The sequence below is a fragment of the Pan troglodytes genome, chromosome 18 (genome assembly GCF_028858775.2).
Source record: "Pan troglodytes isolate AG18354 chromosome 18, NHGRI_mPanTro3-v2.0_pri, whole genome shotgun sequence".
Taxonomy (NCBI): domain Eukaryota; kingdom Metazoa; phylum Chordata; class Mammalia; order Primates; family Hominidae; genus Pan; species Pan troglodytes.
The window spans coordinates 70,515,425-70,542,024 of record NC_072416.2 but is presented as its reverse complement, the minus strand read 5'-3'; the positions used below and the strand labels follow the sequence as shown (position 1 = coordinate 70,542,024).

Sequence of the window (26,600 nt, the reverse complement as noted above, 5' to 3'; positions counted from 1 at the left end):
CATGACTGCATGTCTGATTTTTTCCTTCACCCTCTTAAATCATGTAATAAAGGTGGGGGGTGCAGAAGCCTGCCCTGACTTCCTTTGCATGGGTCGTCCTGGAACTCTGCCCTTATTTCTGCACAAGGCAGACCAAGCTCTGAGGGTGCCCAGCTGCTCCTGAGGCTGGGGGGCACTGGCAGGTCTGCCTTGATGGCCAGGTCATGGGAGGGAAGTACGCAGGAGTCCACCCCAGCCTTCCCCGGGGTGGTCTGGCTGCTTGAAAGAGGTCCATGTGATTGCTCTGGATGGCAGAGGGTAAGGGTTGTCCATTGACTGAAAAACAGTGTAAAATGTTGCTTATTGATTTTCATGTAAAAGGTGACCCTTACACCAGAATCACCAGTCTTTTCTCTTTTTAAGCAGTCTCTTAAGTCTGCTGAGGTGGCTTTTTGGGTGTTTGGCCCTTTCCACTAACCATGGTGTGTATGTTGTGATTCCTCCAGGCTGGGCTTCTGCCAGGTGTGCTGGTTGGCAGGTTCTGTGTTGGGGTTGAGTCACAGACAGGATTGGGGCTCGGAAGCACCTTGATACCAGGCCAGTGCCAGCGTGAGCCCTGTGGTGCGTGGCCTGCTGTGCTGTTCTGATCCCTTTCTCCCTCTGTTCCTGGGATTTGCCTTTCCATGTTATAACTCAATAAATGTTAAAATGTAAGTCAATTTTGTGGGTGAGCTCAGAAGCCTAGCTTTGCCAGCCAGCACCAGCTACCACCTCTGCCTCCATTCTTCCCTCTAGCCCCCTTGGGGGAATGCAGGTGGAAATGGGCTTCTCAGGGCTCCGTAGTGAAGAGAGGGCTGCCAGCACTTTGCCTAGGAAGCCTTCTAATCTTGGCCCTAGGTTGGAGGACTAGAAGTTGGCTGATGTGTGACCTATTTACAGAATCAGGCAATGGAGTAGGAAAAAGATTGAGGTTCTACTTAACAGTTATTATTAATAAGCTGTGACCTTGGTCACAAACTCACTAAGTCCCTTAGATAAAAAAATAAGGTCAGAGAGGCTATTAAAACAATGGGTCCAACTCAACCGTCGTATTTACAAGCAAGGAACACCTGGTAAAGGATACTTGGTACATGTGGGTGCTACAAGAGGAATGGAGGGGTCCCCTGCCCACAGCAGCTCCCCTGAATTTGCCACAGTACTGGAGCTTCTGCTCAAGGCTCTGTCTCTTCCTGTGTTTCCAGTGTTTTTTTAAATTACAGATCCTTTCCATTCAGATCTTCCTTAAAGTTCCTTCGAGCTTTAATATTCTGATTCTCACTGTCTTTTCTTCAGATGGCAACTGATTGTTTTTCTAGAGGTACAAAAGCATACCTATGACATGGTCTCTAGCACCATGGCCCCGTTGTGGACTCCTGAGTCTGGCTGACCCTTGTTATTGTCTGTATTTTTTTTAGTGTAACCATCCTAATGGCTGGTATCTCATTGCAGTTTTGATTTGCATTTCCCTAGTATTTAGTGGTGTTGAGCATCTTTTCATGTGCTTATTATTGGCCATTTGTTTATCTTCTTTGGAGAAATGTCTCAAGTCCTCTTCCCCCCCCCCCTTTTTTTTTTTGCATTAGTAACTTTTTAAAAATTTTTAAATTTCAACTTTTATTTTAGATACTGAGGGTACATGTGCAGGTTCATTATATGGGTATACTGTGTGATGTGGTAGGTTTCGGGTATGGATCCCATCACCCAGGTAGTAAGCATAGTACCCAACAGGTATGTTTTCAACCCATTTCCCTCTCTCTATTCCTCCCAACCAAGTAGTCCACAGTGTTTATTGTTCCTATATTTATGTCCCTGTGTGCTCAATGTTTAGCTCCCACTTATAAGTGAGAAGAGGTAGTATTTGATTTTCTCTTCCTGCAAGAATTAGCTTAGGATTATGGCCTCCAGCTGCATCCATGTTGTTGCAAGGGACATGATTTCATTCTTTTCTATGGCTGTGTAGTACCCCATGGTGTGTATGTACATTTCCTTTATCCAGTCCAACATTGCTGGGCACGTAGGTTGATTCCATGTCTTTGCTATTGTGAATAGTGCAGCGATGAACATGCGAGTGCATGTGTCTTTTTGGTAGAATGATTTATTTTCCTTTGGGTATACGCCCACTCATGGGATTGCTGGGTCAAATGGTAGGTCGATTTTAAGTTCTTTGAGAAACCTTCAAACCTTTGTTCACAGTGGCTGGACTAATTTACATTCTCACCAGCAGTATATAAGTGTTGCCTTTTCTCACCAGCCTTGCCGGCATCTGTTATTTTTTGACTTTTTAGTAATAACCATTCTGACTGGTGTGAGATAGTATTTCATTGTGGTTTTGATTTGCATTTCTCTGGTGATTAGTGATCATGAGCATTTTTTCATATGTTTGTTGGCTGCTTGTATGTCTTCTTTTGAGAAGTGTCTGTTCATGTCCTTTGCCCATTTTTTTAATGGGGTTATTTGTTTTTTGCTTGATTTGTTTAAGTTCCTTATAGATTCTAGATATTAGGCCTTTGTCAGCTGTGTAGTTTGTGACTATTTTCTCCCACTCTGTAGGTTGTTTATTCTGCTGATAGTTTCTTTTGCTGTGTAGAAGCTCTTTAGTTTATTAGGTCCCTCCTACCAATTTTTGTTTTCGTTGCAATTGTTTTTGCTGACTTAGCCAAAAATTCTTGGCCAAAGCCAATGTTGAGAACCATTTCTTTTTTTTTTTCTTTTTTTTTTTTTTTTGAGACAGAGTCTTGCTCTGTTGCCAGGCTGGAGTGCAGTGGTTTGATCTTGGCTCACTGCAACCTCCGCCTCCTGGGTTTAAGCGATTCTCCTGCCTCAGCCTCCCAAGTAGCTGGGACTACAGATGTGTGTCACCACGCCCAGCTAATTTTTGTATTTTTAGTAGAGACGGGGTTTCACTATGTTGGCCAGGATGGTCTCGATCTGTTGACTTTGTGATCCACTTGCCTTGGCCTCCCAAAGTGCTGGGATTACAGGTGTGAGCCACCACACCTGGCCTGATAATGATTTCTTTCTTTCTTTCTTTCTTTTTGAGTAGTAGTCTCACTCTGTCGCCAGGCTGGAGTGCAGTGGTGCGATCTCGGCTCAATGCAAGCTCCGCTTCCCGGGTTCATGCCATTCTCCTGCCTCAGCCTCCCTAGTAGCTGGGACTACAGGCGCCCACCACCATGCCCAGCTAATTTTTTTTCTTTTTTTTAGTAGAGACGGGGTTTCACCATGTTAGCCAGGATGGTCTTGATCTCCTGTCCTCGTGATCCACCCGCCTTGGCTTCCCAAAGTGCTGGGATTACAGGCGATAACGATTTCTATAGTCTGAGGTCTGACATTTAAATCTTTAATCCATCTGGAGTTAATTTTTATATATGGTGAAAGATAGGGGTCCAGTTTCATTCTTTGGCATGTGCTCTGCCCATTTTTGAACTGGGTTGTTTGTTTTCTTGAGTTTTAGGAGTTCTCTATATATTCTGGATATTAACATCAGAGATATGATTTGGAAATATTTTCTCCTATTCTGTGGGTTGCCTTTTTACTCTGTTGATGTTGCTTTTGATGCACAAAATTTTAAAAGTTTCAGGATGTCTAATTTGTCTATTATTTCTTTTCGTGCCTGTGCCTTTGGTGAACTAATCACTGCCAAATCCAGTGCCATGAAGGGTTTGTTCCATGTTTTCTTCTATGAGTTTTATAGTTTTAGTGGCTACATTTAGGTCTTTGATCCATTTTGAGTTAATTTTTGTATGAGGTATTAGGTAAGGGCACAGCTTTATTCTTTTGCATGCAAATATTCAGTTTTCCCAGCACCATTTGTTGGAAAACTAAAACAAAAACTGTCCCTTCCCCATTTCATAGTCTTGGCATCCTTGTCAAAATTATTTGACCATATATGTGAGGGTTTATTTCTGGGATTCTTTCTAGTCTATTCCATTGGTTTGTATGTCTGTCTTTTGATTTATATGGCAGTACCACACTATTTTGATTACTGTAGGTTTGTAGTAAGTTTTGAAATCAGTTAAGTTCTTCAGCTTTGTTCTTCTTTTTTGAGACTGTTTTGGCTGTTGGGATCCCTTAAGATTCCATGTGAGTTTTAGGTTGAGTTTTCCTATTTCTGCAAAAAAAAAAAAAAAAAATTGGGATTTTTGACAGAGATTACATTGAATCTGTAGATCACTTTGTGTATATTGACATCTTAATATTAAGTCTTTCAATCCATGAACATGGGATGTGTTTCTGTTTATGTCTTCTTTAATTTCTCTCAGTAATGTTTTACAGTTTTCATTGTACAAGTCTTTTACTGCCTTGGTTAATTCCCAGGTATTTGTTTATTTTTTTGCTATTATAAATGAAATTATTTTTATAATTTCCTTTTCAGATTATTAATTGTTGTTATATAAACCTGCAACTCATTTTTGTGTGTTGACTTTGTATCCTGTTACTTTGCTGAATTCACTATTAGTTCTACCAGGCTTTTTTTTGGGGTGGGGTGGTCTGTAGAGTCTTTAGGGTTTTTTACATATAAGATCTGTGAACAGAGATAATTTTACTTCTTCCTTTCCAGTTTGAATCCCTTTTATTTCTTTTTCCTAATTGCTCTGGCTAGAACTGCCAGTACGATGCTGAATAGAAGTGGCAAAGCAGGTGTTCTTGCCTTATTCCTGATCTTAGAGGAAAAGCTTTTAGTCTTTCACCATTGAGTATAATGTTTGTTCTGGGTTTTTCATATGTGGCTTTATTTTGCTGAGGTAGTTTCCTTCTAATCCTCATTTGTTGAATGCTTTTTAAAAAATTCATAAAAGAGTGTTGTTGTAACCATTTCTTTTTAATATCAGCTGTTCGAACTACTTTTTAGGAGCTCAATTCCTTGGTTATTTCTTAACAAATTATAGGCAGGCAACACTCAGTTTCCCTGCCCTTCCTCCTGTCTTTAGAGAAACTGCACTTCTCTAAGTCCCTCCCCTGTACTCAGCCAGGTCTTCTGCCTGGCTGGGCTGTCACAGTCGGATGGCTGGGTAACATGTCGATGTTTTTCTGGCTCTGCTACCAATTAGCTCTCCATAACTGACTACCTGCTTTGCTCTGGTGTAATCACTCCACAGGAAGTGAAAGATAACTTTGGAAAGATGTACAACATTCAAAGAAACCAGAGATTGTCATTTTGGCCAATGTATATGAAATATTTTGGTAAATTATAGAGATAAAATCCCTTTTTAGTAGACTAGGCTGGGGATTTTAATGGCATTGAACTTTAGTTTGAATAAAGTAAGCCACAGGCTAGATGAGTACTAGATTTTTTCAATCTTTGTTTTCTCTAGAAAACAACCCGTATTCTAAACCACATGAGGGAACATAGTTCAAAGAGCTTAAACAGACAACAACTATCATAACAGAAACTACCAGAGATGCCTGTCACTCCTAGCTCACACTGCATTTCTGGAACTGCCCTTCCCAAGTTCTGTCAGGGGCATCCTATGTAACATGTTAGTGTTCCTATTAGCAGTGAATTTTCTTGGCCTTTATTAGGCCCAGGAAGAATATTGAAGAATCATTGCTAACCAGTGGGTTTCTTCCTTCACTTTTACTGCCCCCCTCAGAAGTGTAAGATCTTTCATTTCTTTCCCTTATATTAATATTACCCTAATAGTGAGTTGTCTCCACTTCCTATAGACTAGAAATATAAATTCTAGACATGTACTCAGTTTAACAAAATCCTACCAGAATAAAATATTAGCTGTCCTTAGAGTTTGTCATAATGGAATTTCACTTGTATTGAGGTGGCTGGGGAGGAAAATAAAATTGTTAGAAGGAGGAATGGAATGTGGAGCCCGGTGGTGGGCGGGGGGGCAGGTGGCGTGCTCTTGCTCCCCCACTTGGAAAATACAGCCCTTATTGCTCTTCCTTTCTTTGGGGTCTCAGGATTACTTCCTCTTTGGAGTTTTTAGACTTTCTCTTTTTAAGTTTCAGATAGTAATGGAAAGAAAAAAAAAGGAGCTACTTATCACTTTTGTTGGTTTAAAAACGAATCCAGAAGCTTGCATTGGGTATTATGGCTTCCCTGTATATGGAAGAGACCAATATCTCTTAGAATTCAGAGAAAACAGGATGAACATGTTGCTGGGGGATTGCGGGGCAGAAATGTCTGCAAGACGCCAACAGCTCACCACAACTGCTGTGCTCATGCTCATGTCTTTATTTCAGAGTTTGGGCCTGGAGATGGTAGTATGGTTCTAAAGCTCACTCCATGGCAGGAAGTGGACAAAACTCAACAAAAGTTAGTGTCTTGCAAAATAGGCTGGGACCGTGATATACTCCTGTAAGAGCTGATCCAGGTCAAGAGAGAGGGAGGGCTGGGAACTCACTGTCCTCTGAAGAAACACCCGTGGAAATGCTGCTCAGGGCTAGACGTGGATTCTAGCAGTATGAGGAACCTGAGGGAACAGGGAGGAAATGAGAGTTTTGATTCGAGGAGAAATTAACGAGGTGATTCCTCAAGGGCTGGCCGCATGGCCAGGCAGCTCTGCTGCAGGGTGACTTCTTGCCTCTGGGGTAACATGGAGTTTACAGGTGGCAGGAAAGGCGGCTGTGGACCCAGGCTGGGTAGGTGGCTGGGGTGCTCTTACGGGGTTTCCAGACGTAGAAGGAAGATGCCTCTTCTACCTGTTCCCTAAAATGGGTCTGGGTCAGGGGAGGGGACAGGTCTGAGATGTGAGGCACTTGGGTATGCTTCAGATGTTCTTAGATCAGAAGGGGTCTTAATTTGCCTCCTCCCTTTACAGATGTGAAAACAACGATCTTTGGTCCAAAGTCGCTAAGAAAATGACTTCAGGCCACAAAAGGCCTATTTTCTTCTTCCTACTTGAATTCTCAATCCAGTGATTTAAAGAAAAAAATCACACTTATTTTTTTGACAAATGGCAGACGTACCCGGGCAGTGGGGCATCCCGATGTACTTGGTGAGGTCCATTCTTTGACCCATATCCTGGGGCAACCCCTTCCAGCCCAAGGTGCCGCACACTTTCTCCCTCTGTGTGGACTCCGTTCTGCTCGGGCCTAGGGCTTTGGTGCATAGCCTTGTGTTCTCAGCTTTCGTCTTCTTCTCTTCTATCTCCTTCTTCAGCTTCTTGTTTTCCTGCTGCAGGTGGACCATTACACTGTGGAGGTGGCTGTGGGAAGGAGAGGAAGGATGGGTTGTGTTGGGGCTGCTGGCTCTGGTTGGTTCCCTGCTAGAAAGGACAGATAAAGGTGTCACAGGGAAGACAGCACAGATGCCCAGGTCTGTTCAGAGCCGGCCTGTTACACATGCTCTGTAGAAATGGAAGCCTACGTGTGTCCTGTGAAAGAAGCCCAGGCCTGGGGTCTGAGTGGACCAGGAGCTGGTACTCCTGCCCAACTCTGCCAGCTCTGGGCCTGTTTTCTTATCTGTCAGACGGGGACAGTCAGGCCTGGCCTGACTGATGGGATTCATACGAGGATCTGGTTTGATAAATGATAGAAATTTGACTTGAAGAGCCAGAAGGCTGGTAGGGACAACTGTGATCATGTGTCCTCGGGTTCTCATGGCCGTGCCTTGGAAACACTCTCACCCAGCACCAATGCCAAAGCCCGCGTTCTCTCCGCTCCCCTTTGCTGAAGAGTCGGGAGCACAGGAGATCCTAGCTCTGTCAAGAACTTGGGTGAGTTACTTATCCCCATTTTACAGATTAGGAAATGGAGGCTGCCATGTAGAGGAGGGGAAAGATAATTTAGCGCATTCCCCGTGGCTCAATAAATAGCAACTTTTATTATCACTGTTGTGTGTCTCCAAACTAATGTTGAGGGCAGTGGGTGAAAGTGGGCTCTGAAACCAGACTTCCCACGTTGGAATTGTGACTCTGCCACTTATTAGTTTTGAGACCAGGGGCAAGTTACTTAGTTTCCCAGGTCCTCTCTTTCCTCATCCATAAATGGGGATCATGACTATACTGAACACAGGAGGTCTTATGAAGATGAAATGAGCTCATACGTGTCAACGCTTAGTACCTCACACACAGCAAATAATATGTATTAGTTGAGCTACTATCATCATTAAAAGTTGGTTTTCTTTCAGATAAGAACAGGAGAACTCAAGAGTGAGTTCTTTGTGAAAGAGAACTTCCTGGACTTGGCACAATAGAAGAAAAAGACTGAAGTTATCTGTTACCTTGAGAATCTGACAACTTTTCTTTTACTTACACCCTAGTAAAAAGTTTCGTGGTCTTTTCTAGAGGAAATCAAGTAGAGAATTCATCCTCAACCTCTTCTGTGGGCATATGCTCTACCCTTTTGCTCTCTACAAAGCTGGCCAACCTTGAGGTCGCCTCTTCCCCCGCCCAGTAGCCCCTCACTCCCAGTGCTGGTGGGTCTGGAGAGGGGGTCTCAGCAGTGCCCTCCTTCCCTGGCTCTCTGGCTCCCTCCTGTCAGCATCCCCAAAGCCTTCAATATCCCATACAGCTCATCCACATCCTGACTTCTCAATTCATTGGCCTCCTTATTCCAAAGGTCTCATCCTTCTCTTCAACTCAGCCATGTACCTAAGGCCAAAGCCTAGAATAGGGCTTTCCACCTGGGGTGCCACGAATGGATTCCAGGTGTTTGGAGATGCCTGCCTGCCCTTGGGGGCAGGCTCTGAGGCAGCCACTGCTTGGTCAGCTTTGTCACAAGTATGCCAAACAAATGTGGTTACTTTCATCGTTTTTTAGAGACAGGGTCTCATTCTGTCACCCAGGCCAGAGCGCAGCGGTGTGAACATAGGTCACTGTAGCCTCAAGCTCCTGGGCTCAAGCAGTCCTCCCACCCCAGCCTCCCAACTAGCTGGGGCTGTACGTGTGCACCACCACGCCTGGTTAGGCTAATTTTTAAATTTTTTATGGAGACAGGGCCTTGCTGTCGTCCAGGCTAGTCTTAAACTCCTGGCCTCAAGTGATCCTAAACTGTGGTCATTTTCTTTTTCATTTTTATTTTATTTTCACTTTTATTTTAGATTCAGGGGTACATGTTACATCGGTCAACTCATGTCACAGGAGTTTGTTGTACATATTATTTCATCACCCAGGAATTAAGCCCAGTACCCAATAGTTATCTTGTTTGCTCCTCTCCCTCCTCCCACCCTCCACCCTCTGATAGACCCCAGTGTCTGTTGTTTCCTTCTTTGTGTTCATAAGTTCTCATCATTTAGCTCCCACTTACAAGTGAGAACATGTGGTACTTGGTTTTCTATTCCTGTGTCAGTTTGCTAAGGATAATAGCCTCTAGCTCCATCCATATTCCCACAAAGACATGATCTCATTCTTTTTGATAGCTGCATAGTATCCATGGTGTTACGTAAGGCATGGTTGTTTTCTAAGTGTTCCCTGAGAAAAGGTTGGGAAGCGCTGTCCTAAGGCTTGTTGTTACTTGTTACTTTGCCACCTCCAAAATCTCAGTTTTAGGCCTTCATACCTTCACCTCCATTCTCAAACTGGTAACACTCCTCGCATACCTCCCTCTTAGTGGACCCAGCTTTGACCATGAGGGGAAGCAAGACCACAGGCCCCCAGATGACCAGGTGGAACAGAAGGGCTCCTCCAACCTGGCCTGCTCACCTGATGATTTCATGAAGAGATGTTCCTTGTTTGTTCCTTCACTTGGGATCTGTTAGAGCATCTCAGCCCCTGCCCTAAATAATCCAGTCTGCCTTTCAGTGCCTGTTCCCTGCTTAGCACCCTTGACCTCTGAGAACCATGAGAGCAGGAAGGAGCAAAAAGACTACTAAACTCCCTTTGGATTTTTGGTGAGAGAACTAAGGCCCTGAGAGGTCAAGTGATATGCCCAAGGTCACATAGATGCAGATTCGAGACCTGGGGGTCTTTCCAAAGCACCAGGCCTTTCCTGGGCTGATCCCCCTATCAAGGGCTAAAGCCAGCCCTGGCTCCCTGCTGACCCTTCTTGTCAGCTCCCAGGAAGCAGCCAGGGTGGTTTAAGATGACTTACTCCTTTTCACCACTCAGCTTGGCAATGTATTTCACCTGCTCTCGGAGCTGGTTTCCTAGTTTCTCATTGGCGACCCTGTAATAAAATCACAGGAGAAAACAGCAGCCAGTCGCCAGCCTCCCGTGAGCAAGGGTGCAGCTGGCTGAATGGGATGCTGGGTTCTCAGCAAGACTGCTGCTGCATCCCAGGTCCCCCACGCATCACCCTGTCCCCAGAGTTAAGGCCTTCCTAGCACCTGGGAATTCAGAGGACTCTCTGAACTCAACTCCTATGCAAAATCCTGTGAGCCCCAGGTGAGTTCAAGGGAATGAGTTCAAGGGGGCCAGGCAGTGAAGCTGGATCCTGGGACGGGAGGAGGATATCTGAGCCAATGTCCCCCTTCCTTCTTGCTGCTGAGCAAAGCACCCCTTCCTTCTTGCCGTCGCTGTTTCCAGCTCAGCAGAGGGCTTTCCAGGCCTGCCTGAAGGGTTGAGCCCTCCTCTCCATCTTATTTCCATCCCTTGGGTGTGGGCTGAGACTGGATCTGTTTTCCAGGAGTGCAGGGGTGTGTGTGACTAATCTTTGGCATGCATGTGGCTCCTCGGCTCAGTCCAGGCCTCGGACCCTGCCTCCCTTTTTCCTCCCATACTCACTTCTGCTGTTTTGCCCATTGCTCCAAGTTGGTCATAATCTGATCATTCCCTCGGTAGAGCCTACAGGTGTCTTTGGGCACAGACCGCTGGGGCAGGCAGCAGGGCTTGGGTACAAGAAGAAAACGAGACAGTCAGAGGTGGGAGCACAGGCCTGTCACCCCTCCTTCTGAGTCAGGCCTCTTCTATCTCCCTGGGAAAAGAAAACTTGACTCTGCTGTCCAACCCAAGGCCAGAGTTGTGGAGTTGCCACCAGACCTCCCCCTCTGGCTTGTGCAGGTGGCATCTCACACAAAGGTGACATCTCTGAGAAGGCACCATTTATGGCAGAGACACATAGATTTGTACACTTATAATCACGGTTTTCAGTGTGAAGGCATTAACGTGACTCCTAAAAAAGAAGTATGCTAAGCCAATTTTCCAACAGATGGAAGAAAAACATTTGGAGGAAGAGGAAGAGATGCCTTCTTTTTCTCTCTTCTTTTTTTTGACAGTCTTGCTCTGTCATTCAGGCTGGAGTGCAGTGGCATGATCACGGCTCATGGCAGCTTAACCTCCCCCCGGCTCAAGCTATCCTCCCACTTAGCCTGCTGAGTAGCTGGGACCACAAGCATAGGCCACCATGCCCAGCTAACATTTAAACTTATTGTAGAGATGAGGTCTTGCTATGTTGCCCAGGCTGGTCTCAAACTCCTGGACTCAAGCGGTCCTCCTGCCTTGGCCTCCCAAAGTGTAGGGATTGCAGGCATGAGCCACTGTGCCCGGCCTAAGATGCCTTCTTTGTAATTCGAGCAAAGGCCCAGTGGCCACCTGAGCTGTCCTGTGGCCTCCTGCCATGAACTTCACTGCTCAGGGAGGTGGGCCTGGGACAAGCCCAGAAGGTCACTTAGTCCATTCTACTGTAGGGTCCAGGGCTGCCAAAAGTGTCAGGATGTACTCTGGAAGGGGACCCAGTGGACTAGGTCAGGGGTAGCTGGTGTACCTGACAGTCTCTTCTCTAGAATGGGGCCTTCGCTCTGCTCAGGATCTATCAACAAAGCCACAAGAACACAGGTGGGTTGAACCAGCAGCTGTGGCTCTTGCTTTGTGCTAAATGGAGGGGGTGACCTTTCCTTTGCTCCCAGGCTCTCCCACCCCCACCAAGGGCTGTCTGGCATTTGGGTGGTCATAGGATGTGCCTGGAGGCACTGAGAGGAGGCACGCAGAAGCCGAGGCATGCCCACCTCCTTATCGTCCTCAAGGAGGTTCTCTTTTAGGGCGGCCATCTCCTCCTGGAACTCCCTGAGCTGCTCCTCTTTGGCTGCCAGCATCTTGAGGTCATTCTGGTGTTGCTTCTGCCACTGCAGCACCTGGCAGCTCATCTCCTCTAGCTTCTTGTCGAAGGCGTGCACCTACTCAGGAGAGCAAAGTGAGGAGGGGGACTCCAGATGGCCTCCCTGACCCCAGGACCCACAAGGCCAGAGGGTGCTTCCTGGGCCTTGGGATACGTGTTGGGGGTATTTTCTTCCCAGTGGCCAGCAGAGGGCACCCATGCTCCGATCTTTGCTGCCTCTGTCTGAAGTTCAGGGAGCCAAGAAAGTGGAGGGAACCTAGCAGCCCAAGGGAATGACTTAGTGCTAAATAATTCTGGATGCAAGAGGTGACCTTGTGGACCCCTACCAGGAAGGCAGCCCAAGCCCCTGGCAGCTCCTCACCTCCAGCTCACTCTCCTGGTGGAAGCCCCGCAGTTTTCTTAATTCCGTATTGAGCTTTTTCATCCTTTCCTCATAAGCAATGATTTCCTCTTCCAGCTGAGCTTTCTTCTCTTGGGTCTGTGTCAAGCTTTGCTGCAGGCTCTTTGTCTCTGAGGTCACGTGATTGAGCTTCCGGAAAAGACAAAGAGGACGAATGGCTGTCAGAGACTTTGACCCTCTCTGCTGAGTCCTGAATGGAGGAGGGTTCCAGTCCCTTCCTGTCCTCTGCCCAGGGTGACACAGACGGTCACCTTGCCTAGTCTCCCAGAGAGGGGTGGGAAATGACAGTGGTTGGTTTTCTGCACCCTGCTTTCTCCTCCCTACCCACTCCCTCCATTTCTTCTCTTTCCAATCCCATGAATTGATGGGCCAGCCATGATCAGCACAGGATGGGGCATGAATTTCCCTGACAATCCAGACTTTGGGAAAACCTTGCCCCCGAGTCACCCATGGGCAGAAAGGCTTGCTAGATTTGGTTTTGATCTTTGTCCTCTTCCTCCGCCCTCCACCCAACTCCAAGCCTCACAAAGAGGAAGCAGGCCTTCTCTGCACAGACATCCCAGCCCACACAAGGGTTTGAGATGGCCCCATTGACAGTCAATAGGCAGGAAATTGGCTCCTGTGCTTCTCCCGCTACCTTGACATTTCCTTGCCTGAAAACAGCCCCGGAGACTAGAGGGTGTGGCCTCACCTTCTCGAGGGCTTGTGTCAGGTTGTCCTGGCAGGCGGCTGACTTCCGGGATAATGCATCATAGGCTTCTTTGGTGATGGTAGTCTGGAGATAGTGCTTCTCCTTCTGCAGAGCTTTGTCCAGCTGGGCCTGCAGGCTCATTAAGGACTCCTTCTGAAGGGCTATCTTTAAGGAGGGAGAGCAGAACTGTCAGGGTGCCAGGTCAGGGTCATAGAGGCATTCTCTGTGCCTATAGGAAATGAACAAGAGCCAGGCTCTCTCCTGTCTGCAGCAACCTGCAGAGTCCGTGTTAACACTCACATCTTCACTTCACCACTGTAAAAGGTAGAGCTGTCTTTCCAGGCTCTTTTGCACCCCCCAGCCATATTTCCCTTTCTAGTTAGCATTTCCCTCAAACAGCAGGAGTACCAGCGGTGCTGGGGCATGATATGCCAAGTACACAAAAAAGTCCCTTTCACATCCTCTGCAGCCTTTGATAAAGACCTGGAATCCGATTTGAGGTTAGTGGACATGATAACAACATGTCCTTTGTGTTTTATGCCTCACTTAGTTCCTGATGTAATTCACTAGACTTGATGTGCCATGAAAGCAGGACTGTGCCTGTGTTTTGTTTCCTGCTGTTTCCCCATTGCTGTAACTCAGGGCATGGCACATGACAGAGTTTCAGGAAATGCTCAAAAATGGTCTTTGTTCTGTCACGTGAAATATTGCATTTTTGGAGTTAGGGATCAATTGATCAACATGTTAGGGAACATGTAGTTCTGGTAGAAGTGTGTTTAAAAACTGAAGTCTGTTTTCAACATCGTAATGAGTATTCATGGTATAGTTAAAAGGAAGTTGGGATCTGGAGTCAGAAAAATCTGGGTTGAGGTCCAGGTTCTATCATTTACTTATTTCTCTAGCCTCAGTTTCTGCTTCCACAAATTGAAATCATTTTAACTGTTTCGTGGAGTTTTTATGATGATCAAATGAGGTGATATGTGTTAAAAGGGCTTTGTTTTACTATACGACTATGAGTTACTGTCACAGACACACACAGAAACTAGCCTTCTTATATACTTTAAGTACAGGACAGAGATCTGCTTCTGAGTCTGGAAGCCAGAGGGAGACCTCAGAAATTCATATGCCTGACTTGTATTCTTTGGTATTCTAGCACACCTGCATCTGAAAGTGGCCATGCACACAGAAACACATTCTTTTGGGTTTTCTTGTTTTATCTCCAGTAACTGATCAGTGCTTCAAGTTTATTACTTTTTCAGATAGAATTTTGAGTACTTCTGGCCCTGGGAATTAGTGAGATGAAAAGTGGTAAATTGGACTTCTGACACCATATTTTACATGCCCTGGTGGTGAAACTATTCCTAAAGATGAAATAATTTGGTCTTCTGAAAATAGAAGTGCATCTTTTCTGGGGACTTCTGAAAAACATGGAGTCAGCAGCGTCTGCCCAGTAAACCAGAGGAATCACTGGAGAAACTATAATTCACTGTCAATGCTTGGTAAGTGATGGCTGAACTGAGAAATGTCAGTATAGAGGTAAGACACTAAAACTGAGGATGGTGAAAAAAAATTACAGTGAAGCTAGAAGCTAAAATGGAAGCTTTAAAAATTTTTGCTAACATGAGTGGTTTAGCTTGGAGAAAGATTCTAAGAATCTACATATAGAAGTATGTAAATTATAGAACCAAGAAGTTCTAGTAAAAGTTCTAATAAAAGACCTACTCTCTCTGCTGTCAATGGTATTAGGTCTAGATGGTTTTATAGGTGAATTTCATGAAGTCATCATTGATTCCTCACTTTCTCTCACATTCATTCCATCAGCTCAGACATACAACTTTTCCATCATCACAGAAAGGCAGCAAGTTCTACTGGGCAGTGCTATTTTTATACTTAGAAAAGTCATACTACTTTAAGATTTATTTTTATATTATGAGGGAATAAGGGCTGCTTGGCCTTTCATTTGTAGTCCAAGAGACCAACTACCAAGGTGTTATATTTTTCTCTTGCCCAGAAAGATGGAATGGATTTAGCTGGAGAAAGTATGGCTGCTTATGATGAGGGAGAAAGGGAACAGGTGTTAGAGCTGGATAATTCAGGTTCAAATAGTGGTTGATTCCATCACTTGCTGGTCAGTGACTTTGGCCCTCCATCTTTCTTTCCTCTATCATGTCTCTCTTTTTGGCAGTAAAGCAGATGGAAGCCATGTAAAGAGCTTAAGTGGACGACAAATAAATGACGACTGAATTCAAGCACAGTGCTTAGCATATGTCAGATGCTATTTACTCCTTTCTGTCATTTTTACTTGTGTAATGAAAAATAACTGTCCCCCCTTTCATCTCCTTTTTGTGCTTTGTGACAAGTTTTGGAAGTGTTCCCTAGCAAATTGCCCCCCAAAATGGATTCACTTAACTCTGGTCTAAAATGTAACATTGGAAGACTTGATGCCAAAGCCCAAATAGCTTGGGGCTCCACCAGATATGAGATGAGACCTTCCACATATGGAAGAAACATTTCTCTGGCTCAGCAACCAGGTGCCAATGGGGAGGGAAGTAGAGCTGTAGGTGGCCCAGGATCCGCAGTTGGCTGAGCAGTTAGCTGCATTTCTGTGTGGAGGAGAGGTGGGTACAGATTTCAGGTCAAGGGTCACAGGGTTCAAATTCCTCACTCCCTTGGGGTTCCTGTCTACTCACCTCTTTATTCAAGTCTTGGATGACTTGCTGGCTGGTGTTGTATTTGTTGAGAGAGGATTCCAGTTGTGTAGAACAACACTGTAGCTCTGCTCGGAGATTCTCATTTTCTTCCTCCAACTTTCTGGAATTCTCTTTCAACTGTTCCCTCATTAAAGAACAAGGCACAGCAAAGAGGTGTTAATCTCAGATAACTATAAAAGCCCCACTCCACCCTCCCTCTCACCCAGCTCTATCTCCACCCTGAGGGAGCTCAGGCATTCTCGCTCCCCTCCTCGCTGGCCTTTCCCACTGTCCCTCCCGTCTTTCCTAAGCTCTGAGCATCCAGGGCCTCCGCATCCCCGGAGGCCCAGGTGGGGTCATGTCCCGCTCTGGATTCCTGACCGAGCTCTCCTGGGATTCTCCCACTCACCGTCTTGTCTTTCTTTTTAAATTCCTGCCGCAAAGCTTCAAGTTTTTCCTCCATCAGCTTCTCATGCTCTTTGCTCTTCTTCAACTGCTCCCGTTTGTCCTCCAGAAGCTTTGTGGCCTCCTGAAGATCTTCTTCTAACTTGCATTTGATGGAGCCTTGCTCCCTGTGCTGAAAAAATAAAGACTGAGCTGAAAGACTGTCTTAGACTATATTATATTTGGGGGAAAAATACAGACAATTGCACACAGGGCATGGCTGAGATGAAGAAGAAGACAATTCCTTAGTTATATAGCATATGTAAAATAAAAGGTTTCCTCCAATGCCTGTAACATTTTTTCTTTGTTCAGTCAGATATACCAATTTATTTTATTTATTGATCTAATTCCTAAGTACCAGCTTTCTCTCCCACTTTCTTACCAATTCTTCCCAAAGATTAGGAAGATTCCAAATCTTTATCAAAAACCTTTTTGAATGAAGTTTAAAAAATCTTAGAAGAGAACAAAAAGAGTAACTCAGAGATCAAAGACTTTAAATTGACTGACAATTATCTCCTACTGCTGGGCACTATTTAAAAAATAAATAAATTGATAAGAATAGCTTTTGAATCCTAGAAAGAACAACATTGTCATTTGATTAATTTTAAGGTTAACCATTGAAAATGCTTCTTACTGGTAATGGGAGCTGGTGCTGAGTGGCTGGCTTAGCATACTAACACAATTCTGGTCAATTAATTTGCATGGATTGGTGGTGACATCTTCCCAAATAATGACTGATATGTTTAATCTTTTTCTTTTTTTTGAGACAGGGTCTCACTCTGTCACCTAGGCTGTAGTGCAGTGGTGCGATCACAGCTCACTGAAGCCTCAATCTCCCAGCCTTAAGGGATCCTCCCACCTCATCCTCCCAAGTAGCTGGGACTACAGGAATGTGCCATTATGCCCTGATAATGTTTGTATTTTTTTTTTTTTTTGTAAGGCAGGGTCTTGCTATGTTGCCTAGGCTGGTCTGGAACCCCTGGGCTCAAGTGATCTGCCTGCCTTGGCCTCGCAAAGAGCTGAGATTACAGGTGTGAGCCACTGCTCCTAGTCTGTGTTTTATCTTAAGCAGAGCAAGCACTTGAATGGGCCATCTGCCCGCCCGTCATACCTGGTGCTTGATACGATCAAGCATGTCATTCATTTTCATATCCTGCTCAGCCACTGTCTTCTGAAGCTGCCTCTTTTCCTTGTCTGAATTTTCAAGCTTCCTCAGGGCTTCAGAGAGTTCTAATGACAGCTCCTCCACCCGTTTTCTAAAGCAAAATAACAGCCACAGGAGGACAGACTTCAGTGCCCATGTGGGCAGATTGTGGAGCTGACCCAATGGGAAGTCCTTGCTCTCCCACGCCTGGGCAGCTGCCCACAGAGGGCCCGGCTGGGTCAAGAGTGACAGAACCTCTCTCTGGAGGGGAGCCTGAGCCTGGGCACCTGTTGGAGGTTTGTTCCTTCTCAGCCATCGAGGACTCCTTCTGCAGCATCTGAAGTTCTCTCTGTAGTTCCTGGATGGTGTCTGCCTTCTGCTTGTCCAGGAGGAGGCCATTCTGCAGTTTCCTCTGGGTGTCCTCCAGGTGACAGCCTGCCAGTGCAGCCTCTTCTTTGCACTGGGCTGCTTGCTGAGCTGCAGAAGCAGGGAGATGGCCATGTGAGAAGGGAGGGTGTATGAAGATCACACTCTTATCAGCCTGGCTGAAGAGTTTTTCCTTTCATTTTGTGCCCTACTTCAGTTCCCAGTCTGTCCTCATTTCTCTCCATTTCATGATCAGTCCTAAAGAGCTCTATTAAATTATCTGTCTTTGTCTCAGATGTGGACACCTTCTGGACTAAAATTAAACAAATTGGTAGAAATTTCTCAGCAACTCCTGTGCGACTCATTCTGTCACTGGGGACAAATCCTGACCCTTCTGGAGTTTAGAGGCTCCTGAGGGAGGCTACCGGCCCACCGTCCTAGAGAACACTGTCATGTTAAACTCGCACCAACTAGGCTCAGGAAGAGAGATCCACATGGGTTAGAACGCTTGGAGATGGATGAGTGGAGGAACAGAAGCTGAGATGTAGAAAAAGAAGTGGGAGGAAGGGAATTCCAGGGGCGGGGATTGTTAGAGCAGATGCCTGGTGAGGAGAATGCGGAAGGTGTGTGGGAGGAGGGTAGAAGACACCAGTTTGACTGGAAAGGGAAGTGGGGAGGAATGGTGGGCGATAGAGTTGAGTAAGTGGATGGATGAGGGGGGCTTTGGAGGACTTTGGAAGCCTAAGAGAAATGCTTAGATGTGGTTTAGTGGGTTCTTGAGCAGGAATCTGACATAAAAGAAAAACTGCTTCAGGAAAATTGGAATACATTAGAATAGAGAAAAACTTCCAGCAATATCCTTCTAGCCCACGCCTTTGCCTCCACTGGGTATGAGGGGAAGGCAGCTACAAAGTTAGAGCTGGGGCTTGAAGTCTTGGAGTTACCTGTAGAGAAAGGGAGCTACACAGAGGAGGGAGCTCACTGAGGAACGAGTAAGAAGGGGAGGAGAGTCTCTAGATGACTACAGTCAGAGCAGGAGAGAAAAGAGAACAATGGGGAGGTTTGTGGGAGAAAGACGGACCCGTGATGTCTCCAAAGCTGAGAAACAAACTTTGAGGCATAAGTAGCCAACAGCATCAAGGAACACAGCATTAAAGGAGGGTGAGGAAGGAAGCCAAGCTTGGATCTTATCTTATAAATTGATAAGTAATTCATATAACATAAATTTAGCCCCTCCCCCCCACTTTTTATGAGACAGAGTCTCTATTGCCCAGTCTGGAGTGCACTGGTGTAATCTCAGCTCACTGCAACCTTGACCTCTCAGGCTCAAGTGATCCTCCCACCTCAGCCTCCCAAGTAGCTGGGACTACAGGTGCCCACCACCATGCCTGGCTAATTTTTGTATGTTTTGTAGAGACAAAGTTTTGCCATGTTGCCCAGGCTGTCTTGAACTCCTGGGCTCAAGTGATCTGCCCACCTTGGCCTCCAAAAGTGCTGGGATTATAGGCGTGAGCCACCGTGCCTGGCAAATTCACCCTTTAAAAGTATACAATTCAGTAGTTTTTTGGATAATCACAAAGTCACGCAACCATCACCAATATTTAATTCCAGAGCATTTTCATCACCCCCAGAGAAACCCTGTACCCAAGGCAAGAAGTTATTGGTGACCTCTGAGAAAGCAGGCTCTGTGGAGGGACAAGGACATCATCCACAGTGCAAGCTGCACAGAAGAGAATGTATTTGGGGGCAAAAAGGAGAAAGGGAATAAAAAGCCAGGGAAGGGTGAAGTGAATTGTGTGATGAGGGCCTGAAGAAGATGGAGAGGATTGTGGTGCAAAGGACAGAGCCCTGCCTCCCTGTGGCCAGGAAGGGCCAGGGTCTTCAGGCAAGACTGCTGGGAGAATGGTGGGTGGGTGACTACAGAGGGCAGGTGAGCTTGGGAGTGGGTGAAGGAATTCAAGAGGGCGGTGGCCACTGCTGTGAGGTATAGGATGAGGCCCTGAGAAGGTCTGCAGTGAGACACTGGAGGAGGGCGAGGGGAAGTGGCCACTGGGAGAGAGAAGGTGGCTGCTCTAGGGCTGCTCTAGCCCCACAGAAAAGTGTGGTGGGACAGCACCTGCAGGGGCCTCACCAGCCAGCCTCTCCTGCTGCTTGGCCTCTTCGAGACTGTTCTTCAGCTTCTGGACCTCAGCCTGCAGGGCCTTGCACTCCGCCTCCTTGGACTTGTCCTGCTTAGCCTCCTTGACTGTCATTTCAAGTTTTGTGGCCATGCACTGCTGCTTCTCCAGCTCCTTCTCCTTTTTCAGGAGGCTGTTCTGAACCTGTGTCAGTTTCTTCTCCAGCTCTTGCAGCATCTCATCTTTCTCTTGGAGGAACTGAAGACAGCAAAATGCAAATGCTGGGAAAGGTCTGAGTGGCAGTGGGTGAAGGCAATGAGAGGCTGTCTCAAGCCCTCATCCAAGCCACTGGCATCCCCTGCCTGGACATTGCACGAACCTCCCTGCCTCCACTCCTGTTCCCCTCAGGCTATTCTCCACGCAGTTGAGAGAGGGAGTCTTTATAATTATTATTATTGTTATTGTTTTTGAGACAGAATCTCTCTCTGTCGCCCAGGCTGGAGTGCAATAGCATGATCTTGGCTCACTGCAATCTCCCATGTTCAAGCCATTTTCCTGCCTCAGCCTCCCAAGTAGTTGGGATTACAGGTGTCCACCACCACACCTGGCTAATATTTGTATTTTTATTAGAGACGGGGTTTCACCATGTTGGCCCGGCTGGTCTCAAACTCCTGACTTCAAGTAATCCACCTGCCTCGGCCTCCCGAACTGTTGGGATTACAGGTCTGAGCCACCGTACCCAGCCATTTATTATCTTAGTTTAGTTTTAGTTTTTGAGGCACTCTCACTCTGTTGCTCAGGCTGGAGTGCAGTGGCATGATCGTAGCTCAATGCAGCTATAACCTCCTAGGCTCAAGCGATCCTCCCACCTCAGTCTCCCTGTTACAGCAGGTAGCTAGTCAGGTGTGAGCAGGGCAGGAGAGGGCTCCCCTGCCACATACACCAGGGTTGTCGGGCGACCATCAGGTGATGGTCAGGAGGTTGTTAATTGTCACTCTAAAGTAATAATTGGTCACGGCCATGCCAGGGAAAGGCAGGGTCCTAATAGAAAACACCTGAAACTGGTGATCAGCAGATTCCTGGGTAAGGTCTCAGGAGTTGGGAGAGTGGTGAGAAGTAATGCAGGACCCCGGAAGTATGCAGGCCGAGGCAGGTGGATCACTTGAAGTCAGGAGTTAGAGACTAGCTTGGCCAACATGGTGAAACACCATCTCTACTAAAAATACAAATATTAGCCGGGCATGGTGGCAGGCACCTGTAATCCCAACTACTTGGGAGGCTGAGGCAGGAGAATCGCTTGAACCTGGGAGGTTGCAGTAAGAAAACCCCAATCAAGAGGTCAAATGGCACATTTGGTCTCTCAAGTCGCCTGCTTGGCCCTCTTCCAAGTATATTTTCCCTCCTTTCATTACTGCTCTAAGGCTTTTAAAAAATGTTCACTCCTGCCTGCTCTGAAACTTGCCTCAGTCTCTCCTTCTGCCTTCTGCCCCTCAGTCAAATTCTTTCTTCTGAGGAGGCAAGATCTGAGGTTGCTACAGACCCATATGGATAACTACCACTGCTAACATCCTGAGTAGCTGGGACTGCAGGGGTGTGCCACCACACTCAGCTAGTTTAAACATTTTTTTGCAGAGATGGGGTCTTGCCATGTTGCCCAGGCTGGTCTCAGACTCCTGGGCTCAAGTGATCCTCCTACCTTGGCCTCCCAAAGTTCTGAGATCACAGGCATGAGCCACTGTGCCCAGCTAGAGAGGGGGATCTTAAAAGTGCAAGTCAGATCTTTTGCCTCAGCTCAAAACCCTCCACTGGCTTCCATCTCTTAGAAAAAGGAGGGAGTCCTTACAAGCACCCCATGGTCTGGTCCTAGGCAACCTGTCTGACCTCACCCCTTGCCACCCTCACAACTCTCTGCCTCTGCTGAGCTCCTGAAACACTCCAAGCAGACCCCACCTCAGTGCCTTTGCACTTGCTATTCCCTCTGCCTGGAATATTCTTCCTCCAGACCTCTGCCTGGGTGGCTCCCTCACTTCATTCAAATCTCTGCCCAAATGTCACCTTATCAGAGAGGACTTCTCTGATCACCCTGTGTACAACCGCCATCAAGCTGTTTGAGGGATTTATCAGTGTCTGATGTGGGTATATCAGTATTATATATTAATTTTGTTTACTGGCTGTCTCCCTACACAGGAGTGCAAGCTCTATGACAGGAGGCATGTTGCAGGTTTTGTGATATTCTTAGTGACTAGGACGGTGCTTGGCATATTTTAGGGCTCAAAAATATTTGTGGAGTGAATATACGAATAACTCAAAACTGTTTACCCAGACTCCATGCCTTGTCATCATCTCTCCAAATGCCTCTGTTTTGACAGGCATATCTCCTCTGTGCCTTGAAACAGGAGGTTTTCATGACCAGCCAGTCTATCAGTTGGATGATGATGATGATTATTATTATTATTTGAGACAGAGTTTCGCTCTTGTTGCCCAGGCTGGAGTGCAGTGGTGCAATCTTGGCTCACTGCAACCTCCCCTCCCGGCTTCAAGCCATTCTCCTGCCTCAGCCTCCCAAGTAGCTGGGATTACAGCTGTGCACCACCATGCCTGGCTAATTTTGTGTGTGTGTGTGTGTTTTTTTTTTTTTTTGTTGTTGTTGTTTTTAAGTAGAGACGGGGTTTCACCCTGTTGGTCAGGCTGGTCTTGAACTCCTGACCTCAAGTGATCCACCCACCTTGGCCTCCCAAAGTGCTGGGATTACAAGCGTGGGCCACCGCACCCAGCCCTCAGCTGGATTATTTTTAATAGCTCTGACGGAAGTTCAGAGTCGGAATAGTACTGATTAAAAAAGCTTGCATTGGTTTCACGACCTTTCTGTTCTTGGTTCCATTTCTAGGCTTTTCCAAGAACTTGATTTATGTTGGCAGTAACAGTTCTTTTAGGACACAGCTCCATTAATATTTTCAAACTGCCTATTTACATATTCATAAGATATTTTTAATTTTTCTTTCTTTTTTTTTTTTTTTGAGACAGGGTCTCATTCTAGTGTCCAGGCTGGAGTGCATGGCATGATCACAACTCACTGCAACCTCCACCTCCTGGGCTCAAGGGGCTCATGTGATCCTGTGACTTGAGCCTCCCAAGTAGCTGGGACTACAGGCGCACACCACCATGCCCAGATAATTTTTGTATTTTTTGTAGAGACGGGGTTTCATCATGTTACCCAGGCTGGTCTCAAACTCCTGGGCTCAAGAGATCTCCCCACCTCGGCCTCTTAAATTGCTGGGATTACAGGCTTGAGCCACCATGCCCAGGCAGATATTTGTAATTTTAAAAGTGAAATTCACTTGAAATTCTTAGTAAGGCTACCTGTTATTTTATATCATTTCCTTCCACTATCAAGCATAAAAAGAGTATAAGGGAACAATGCAAGTAAGTGTGTCCCAAATGCTCTTGCTACCTTGCAGGGCTTGGGAAAAGTCAGTGCCTCTGTTTTGGTCCCTGCATAATCAGATTCATTTATTATGTATGATGAGAAACACCAAAGAAGTGCTTAGAATTGAGTCTGGGCCTGAAGAGCCACCATCTCACTGTGCTTGTGTTGAGGCTCCCAAAGCAATAATGGTGGGTGAAGGCAGAACCGGTTAATGCCAGGACATGGCCTCACACCTGCCCCATTGGGAACCCCAACCAGAGTTCCTCACTTTACCTTGTCTTTCTTCAAAGTGAGCTTTTGGGTCTCGGTGAACTCCAGCTGTAGCTCCTGCAGCCGGCACTGCAGGATGGTGATGTCCTTATCCTTCCTCTCAATGTGGGCAGATGTCTCCTCCCGCATTCCGTGCAGGTCCAGCTCCAGCTTCATCATGTCTACCATGGGGCGGGACAGAGTCTATGCTCAGGGGAGAGTTAGGCTTCCTTCTGGCTCCCCTGACACAGCCTGCAGCCCCAGTTTACCCTTCATGATGTTTTTCTTCTGTTCCGACACAGCCTCTAGTTCCATGCGCAGATCCTTCACCAGGTTCTGGTACTCCTCCACATGCAGGCACTGGCTGTCTTTCTGCTCCTGCAAGTGCTTCAGTATCTGGCAGATGGAAGAACAGGGCAGGATGAGGAGATGAGAGACAATGGAGAGTGCTTTCTAAAATGCCCAGCATCCACAGTCAACAGTAAGTAGGGACACAGTAGCAGAGTAATGGTTGCTGGGGGCCAGGGGATGGGTGTGCGGAGTGACTGCTAATGGGTACAGGGTTTCTTCTGGGGTGACACAAATGTTCTGGAATTAGGTAGTGGTGATGATTGCCCAACCTTGTGAATATACTAAAAACCAATGGTGAATTTTATAATTTGTCCATTGTCTCCCAATGAATTTTTTTTAAAAAAGAGAATAAAACAAAAGGATATTGCAGACTTCTCAGGCTCACACGGAATACACATAAAAGCAGCCATCCCTGTATCCCTTCCTCCCTGAGACAGACAGTTGTTTATGGAGAATCTACTGTGTGCCCAGCACTGTCCTGGGTGCTGGGCATGGCTCCATTAATATTTTCAAAGCAAATAATGTGGAGCAAAAGACACAGACAAATCCTTGTCCCCATAGAGCTGACCTAGTGGGGTGAGATGAAGAGCATAATAAGTAGTGACTTATAGAAAATGTTAACAGTGGATAAGTGCTATGGGGGAAACAGAAGAGTGAAGGGGAATGGAGGGGCATGGGCGGGGGAGGCGCATGTTGCAATTTTAAGTAGGGGGATGGGCTGGCCTCCCTGTGAAGGTGGCCTCTCAGCTGAGACTTGCTGGAGGTGAGCTTTCAGGTGGGGAGACTAGCCAGAGACAACGCCTGTGGTGGGAACATGGAGGAGGCAAGTGCGGCTGGCACGGAGCAGGCAATGGGGAGAGCTGGAGGAGACGAGGTGAGGAGCTGGGTGGTCACATCACCTGGGGCTTGGGGTCCTTCTGCAAGACCATTGGCCTCTACCCTGAAGGAGAGGGGATGCCTTCCTCACCAAGAGAAGGCAGGAGCATGTGGCTGGGGAGGAGCAATTCGTTGCCTGGGCATCAGGGATATTGGGGAGAGTTATTTGTGTGATTTCAGAGCTGCTAGGAGGGAGGGCAGCAGCAGGAAGCCAGGAGGTGACAGCTGGAGAGATTCAGGGCAGCCACTGCAGGACCCAGGAGTGGGCACTGCAGGGACTCAAAGCCCCACACTGTGCCACACTGGCCGAGGGGAGGAGAGGCCTGCTGGAAAAAGCTGGCGCGGGTCTCTCGTTCCTAATGGAGCCCCAGGGAGTGTGAGGGCTTTGGAAAGGAAACATAATGCGGTGGGGGAAAGTGTATTCTGCTTCTTGGGGAAGTTTGTATCACTAAAAAAATGGAGTCTTATGAGATTTTTGCTCTAGGTCAGGATGTGAATAACATGGAACTGATCTTTAAAATAAATATTGACAGATGTCCAAGGAAGAACTACAAAGTTCCATATTGATCCCTTGTTCAACCAACTTTCTGGGATTGGAAAGTCCTGGAAAGAGGAGCATCTCCTCCTCCCCGACTAGAGAACCCCTTGGGGAGCTGACATGTGTTGTTTACTCCCTCTGCCACCCCACTTCGCCCCCATTTCGGCATCAGTCTTGGGGCATGCAGGCATGCCAGCACCTGCCCAGCATGGCCTCCTGTGGCTGGCTTTGCCAGGTACCAAGTTCAGTCATGGCTGACTTAACAGGACCTCACCTAAGAGGACACCTGGCCATGTTTTAACTCCTGGTTCATCAACTTTTATTTATTTATTTATTTTATTTGAGATGGAGTCTCATTCTGTGGCCCAGGCTGGAGTGCAGTGGTGTGATCTCAGATCACTGCAACCTCGACCTCCTGGGTTGAAGTGATTCTCCTGCCTCAGCCTCCTTAGTAGCTGGGACTACAGGTACGCACCACCACACTTGGCTAATTTTCGTATTTTTAGTAGAGATGGAGTTTCACCAAGTTGGCCAGGTGGGTCTCTAACTCCTGACCTCAAGTGATCTGCTCACCTTGGCCTCCCAAAGTTCTGGGGTTACTGGCATGAGCCACCACACCTGGCCACTCAATTCTTGCTATTTGTTTACATGGTTTAACTGCTTACCTATTATTAGAATCAACTTTTGATACTGCTTTGAATTTTGCAAACACAGAGTTCTCAAAAAAAAAAAAAAAAAGCAGGGGGAATAAATTTGGATTAATAATCTTTCCTAAATTAGTACTTTTCAACTCCAGCCAGACACGAGGAGGCTAGATGGTCCTTTTGAATGTAGCAAGGCAACAGAAGTATTGTCTTGTTTAGGTGTACTGTTAGAAGTGGGTTAAGAGACAGGTGCAGTTCCAAAATTGAATGCTGCCTGTCTTTTGGGTTTGGCATACATTATACACAGTATCCTTGTGGCAGGGCCAACCAAGCTCAAACAGATATAAAATAAAATATAAATTGTCATATAAAAATAAAAAATAAGTAGGAAAGCCCAGAATCAAACCCAGCTCAGCCCGATCCCAGTAGGCACAGATCAGCAAATTTCTCCCACCTTTTTGATGTCTTCACACTCTTCTGAGGAGCTAGGAGGGTATCTGTGGGTGGCTGTACAGGAAGCAAAATCGGCTTGTAGTTTTATCAAAGCCTCTTCACGCTCCAGAACCTGCAAATAAGCTTAGATCAGTTATGCTGGATGATCAATGGAACGTGCTTGTTACCATGACTATTATTTCAGAGTGTTCCTTTCTGCAGCATAAGTTTGTTGCAGAATTATACAATTCATCAGGCATTCCC

At 46.5% G+C, this 26,600-nt stretch overlaps 1 protein-coding gene across 25 annotated transcripts in view; it reads right to left on the bottom strand.

The window, feature by feature from the left end:
- Positions 1–6,193: 6,193 nt before the first annotated feature.
- Positions 6,194–26,600, bottom strand: part of PMFBP1 (polyamine modulated factor 1 binding protein 1) — a 109,300-nt gene continuing 88,893 nt past the window's right edge. For 11 of the 25 annotated variants that reach the window (XM_063797363.1, XM_063797364.1, XM_063797362.1 and 8 more), the window contains 15 exons: positions 26,359–26,469; positions 23,765–23,891; positions 23,520–23,677; positions 19,834–20,077; positions 17,624–17,813; positions 17,304–17,448; positions 16,158–16,325; positions 15,749–15,886; positions 13,059–13,223; positions 12,329–12,496; positions 11,858–12,025; positions 10,638–10,741; positions 10,006–10,080; positions 6,943–7,181; positions 6,194–6,446 (listed from right to left, as the gene is read on the bottom strand). In XM_063797363.1, the coding sequence (XP_063653433.1) occupies positions 6,430–6,446; positions 6,943–7,181; positions 10,006–10,080; positions 10,638–10,741; positions 11,858–12,025; positions 12,329–12,496; positions 13,059–13,223; positions 15,749–15,886; positions 16,158–16,325; positions 17,304–17,448; positions 17,624–17,813; positions 19,834–20,077; positions 23,520–23,677; positions 23,765–23,891; positions 26,359–26,469 (2,217 nt within the window). In that variant the 3' untranslated portion in view covers positions 6,194–6,429. Of the gene's footprint in view, positions 6,447–6,786; positions 7,182–10,005; positions 10,081–10,637; positions 10,742–11,616; positions 11,662–11,857; positions 12,026–12,328; positions 12,497–13,058; positions 13,224–15,748; positions 15,887–16,157; positions 16,326–17,303; positions 17,449–17,623; positions 17,814–19,818; positions 20,078–23,519; positions 23,678–23,764; positions 23,892–26,358; positions 26,470–26,600 lie in introns of those variants that run through there. The other 14 variants (XM_063797361.1, XM_063797365.1, XM_063797368.1 and 11 more) reach the window with 4 other exon arrangements.